We start from the raw sequence: 3,908 nt of genomic DNA, 5'->3' as shown, positions 1-3,908 counted from the left end.
CACCCCAGAAGAGGGCACCAGATCTCATTACAGATGGTTGTGAGCCACCATGTGGTTGCTGGGAATTGAACTCAGGACCTCTAGAAGAAGAGTTAGTGCTCTTAACCCCTGAGCCATCTCTCCAGCCCCAAAATCTATTTTAAAATGATGTGTATCTATGGTTGTCAGGGGGAGGGGTGGGAATACTGGATGGGTATATGCACATGAGAGCAAGGCCATGGAGGGCGAGCGCTTGAGTCACAGGTGGTTGTGAAACAAACTCAGGTCCTCTGGATGAGAAACAAGTGCTTATAATAACTGAGCAGCCTCAGCTGCGTTGTGACCACCCATAGGATCTAGGGATGACTTTCCCCTGTGGTTAGCCTTTTTATTTCTTTATGATAGGGTCTCATTGTGTTGGGACCATGTAGATCTCAAACTCATAGAGATCAGCCTGCTTCTGGGAGGCACATTTATGTTACCTAATTAAAAATTCTAGGGCTGGAGAGATGACTTAGTAGTTAAAAGAACTGGCTGCTTCTGAGGTCTTGAGTTCAGTTCCCAGCACCCACATGGTGGCTCACAGCCATCTGTGACTGTAGTCTCATGTAATTCTCATGGGATCTGATGTCCTCTTCTGATGTGTAGATGTACATGCAGATAAAACATACATTAATCCCAGCACTGGGAAGGCAGAGACAGGCTGATCTCTCAGTTCAAGGCCAATCTAGTCTATAAAGTCAGTTCTAGGACAGCCAAGCCTACAGAGAAACCCTGTCTCGAAAAAAACAAAACAAACACACATATACATAAAATACATTAATCTTATTTTGGAGATTAAGGGCTGGAGTTGTAGCTCAATGTTGGAATGCCTGCTAGCATATGGGAGACCCTTAACTCCATCCCCAGCACTGAAAAAACAACCTACCCCCCAAAATGCTCTCCTCTCAATATAAATAAACACATAAATTGAGCTATTTCTTCTCTTCCAAGCCACCACCTCATTTTCATTCTGTTCTAGTCCTTTGGGTCTTGTTTTCTGTACTAACCACTTGTGTGCCTAGTTCCAAACACAATGTATGTTCAGTTTAAAGTTAAAGGGGTGGGGAAGCACCGTATCTAAGAGCTCAGCAGGTAAAGGTCCTTTTTCCCAAGCTAGAGGATTCCAACCCAAGAACCTACAGAGAGGAAGGGGATTGGACTCCCATAATGTGTCTTTCGACCTTCACCTGCACACTACAGCACACATGCAACAAACACACATCTACAGCCTAAAACTGCATATATCATCTGGTGATCCTTACTGTTAGAGACTGTGAAAAATGGAACCGTCTCTCTACTCTGGTATCATTGGGTAACTTGAAAATGATCTTGACACTTTCAGGGTCATCTGGGGATGGCTCAGGAGGCAGGCATTCCAACTTTTTTTCCTTTTCCTCCTGTAAGTTCTAGAGAAACACAAAACAAAGGTAAGGTTATGGCTTAAGTAGGGAAACAAGAAACCAGGAATACAATGGCTATGTAGGTTTACTGCGCATAAGAAGAAAATCTAATGAACAATAAATGTAAGGAACTCTCCCGGGGCTGGCAAGAGAGCTCAGCAGATAAAGGTGTGTGGGCCCTGAAGGTAGGAGCCTAAAAAGAGAGACCAAGTTCCATCCTCAGAAACTGTGTTATGGGTGGAAGGAGAGAATGACTCTCCAAAGTTGTCTTTTGCCCTTCACAGAAGCACTGTGGCTCTGTGTGCCAGCACTCACACATCACATATACACACCTAGACAAAATCTCATTGATTGACTGACTGACTGAAGCAGGTTCTCATGTAGCCTTGTCTGGCTTCAAACTGACAAAGATCCATCTGCTTCTGATTTCCAAGTGATGGAATTGAAGGAGTGTACCCACTATACCTGTGGATAAAATCATAAAAACAACCACTCCCCCTCCCCACAAAACCAACTTGGCAAGAAATGTGGAACAACATTACTGTGCTCCCTGTATTGCTGACTGTGTCTATGCATTTCAGTATTTGGAGGGAAAAGGATCCTGGCTGTAAGCAAACGACAATACACACTAAAAACACTGTGAACAAAATGCCAGTCTGCTAACACTGATATTGAGAACAAGTACGGGAAACAATTACCCATAATGCCAACTCAACTCTGCCTTCACACACAAAGCCATGGGTGACAAAGTCTGGGCATGCTGGGAATGACAAGAACAGAGACATGGCTCACCTGCCGCCTCCTCTCCTCTGCCAGCTTCTGCTGCTGCACCTCCTCCTCCTTTCGGCGTTTCCTCTCTCGTTCCTCTCTCTTTTTCCTTTCTTTCTCCTGGTCTGCCCTGAGAGAAGCCAGATAGGCTTCATCTTGTTGTTGTCTCAGCACTTGGGTCTGGTTCCTTTCTTCCCTATGGACAGATCAAAAACACCAGCACAACCCTTATTTGACAACTGTTTTCGTAACATGTCTTCCTCCTCCCTCACTCCTGTCTCCCTAGTCTTGACTGTGTTCCTCCCACTCCCGTCTTGAAGGCTAGCCGCTAGCTTGAGATCCTCCTGCTTCAACTTTTCAAGTAATGAGATTAGAGACATGTCCACATGTTTTTATTTAATTAAAAAAAATTTGTTTTTTTCTGAGACAGTGTCCTGGTTGCTACTATTTATTTACCTGTCAATTTGACTCAAGCTGGAGTTACCCGAGAAGAGGAAAACACAACTGAGAGAATGCCTGGCTTATAGGAACTCAGGAGGCAGAGGCAGGAAGATCTCTGTGAGTGCCAGGACTTCACAAAGAAACCCTGTCTCAAAAAAAAAAAAAGTAGGTGTGTGTGTGTGTGAGAGAGAGATAGACAGACAGAGACAGAGACAGAGAGAGAGAGAAAGAGAACACACAGGTGCCCTTGAAGGTGTTTGATCTCCTAGAGCTGCAGTCCAGTCATGAGCTGACTGGACTTAAGAGCTGGGAATTGAAATGGGGTCCTCTGTGAAACAAGTACATGTTCTTAACCGCTGAGCCATCTCTTAGCCCCTACCTTATTTCTTCTTCTTCTTCTTTTTTTTTTTTTTTTTTTTTTTTCAAGACAGGGTTTCTCTGTGTAGCCATGGCTGTCCGGTAACTTGTTCTGTTGACCAGGCTGGCCTTGAACTCACAAAGACCTGCCTGCCTCTGCCCCTCGAGGGCTGAGATTATTTATGTCTTTGTCATGCTCCTGGGATGAAGTCTGCACTAGATCCTGAAAGGTCACAATTTAAACAATCTCTCTAGAGTTCAAACAAGTGAAGCTGAGTGCTTCCCCGGGTTTGCTGAACTGCGCGAGTAAATGAATCAATGTGCAAGCTGTGGGAGCCTTGAGAGACGGCTCTTAAAATACACGCGAAAGAAGGCAGGAGTCGCAATTGGAGTCTAAAGTGAAAAGGGACAGCCTTGGAGCTTGCACTCTCAACAAGAGGGTCAGAATTGAATTGATTAGGCAGCTGTAGGTAGCTGCTGCAGAACTAAGTGCTAGTCTGGCGTGTGGGCGAAACCACTTACACATTGGGTACCAGAAGTGATCCGTTTTGAGGATGGCCAGATAAGCAGACCCTTTGTTTGTTTTCTATTATAAGGCAGACAGAGGTGTGGACAGGTGTCTACAAAATTAAAAGTACTCTAGAACTATGACTGTTTTCAATTTCCTTGACTTCCCCATTACAAATTTTCTATAATTACTGTACAAAATTCAAGCAATGGGGGAGAAGCTATAACCAGTCCACCTTTTCACATTAAATCCTTTCTATAATGTTCAGCCTTCTAAACTATTCATCAACGTGAAGCAAAAGCTTAAAGTATGTAAAACAAGGGAAAGAAGTTTGTGGAGCTCAGGTCAGTCCTTCAAACACAACATCTGTCTCCTTTTAGAAAGAAACTCCCTGGTACCTTTTTTTTTTTTTT

General features: G+C 44.0%; 1 protein-coding gene across 1 annotated transcript in view; it reads right to left on the bottom strand.

Moving 5' to 3' along the window:
* Faf2 (Fas associated factor family member 2) overlaps positions 1 to 3,908 on the bottom strand; it is a 46,426-nt gene that overhangs the window by 6,578 nt on the left and 35,940 nt on the right. The window contains exons 8-9 of the mRNA XM_013349153.2: positions 2,214 to 2,385; positions 1,284 to 1,427 (exon numbers count right to left, since the gene is read on the bottom strand). Of these exons, the coding sequence (XP_013204607.1) occupies positions 1,284 to 1,427; positions 2,214 to 2,385 (316 nt within the window). The remainder of the gene's footprint in view (positions 1 to 1,283; positions 1,428 to 2,213; positions 2,386 to 3,908) is intronic.

The sequence above is a fragment of the Microtus ochrogaster genome, chromosome 16, assembly GCF_000317375.1.
Source record: "Microtus ochrogaster isolate Prairie Vole_2 chromosome 16, MicOch1.0, whole genome shotgun sequence".
NCBI lineage: Eukaryota > Metazoa > Chordata > Mammalia > Rodentia > Cricetidae > Microtus > Microtus ochrogaster.
This window is presented reverse-complemented; position numbering and strand designations above follow the sequence as displayed.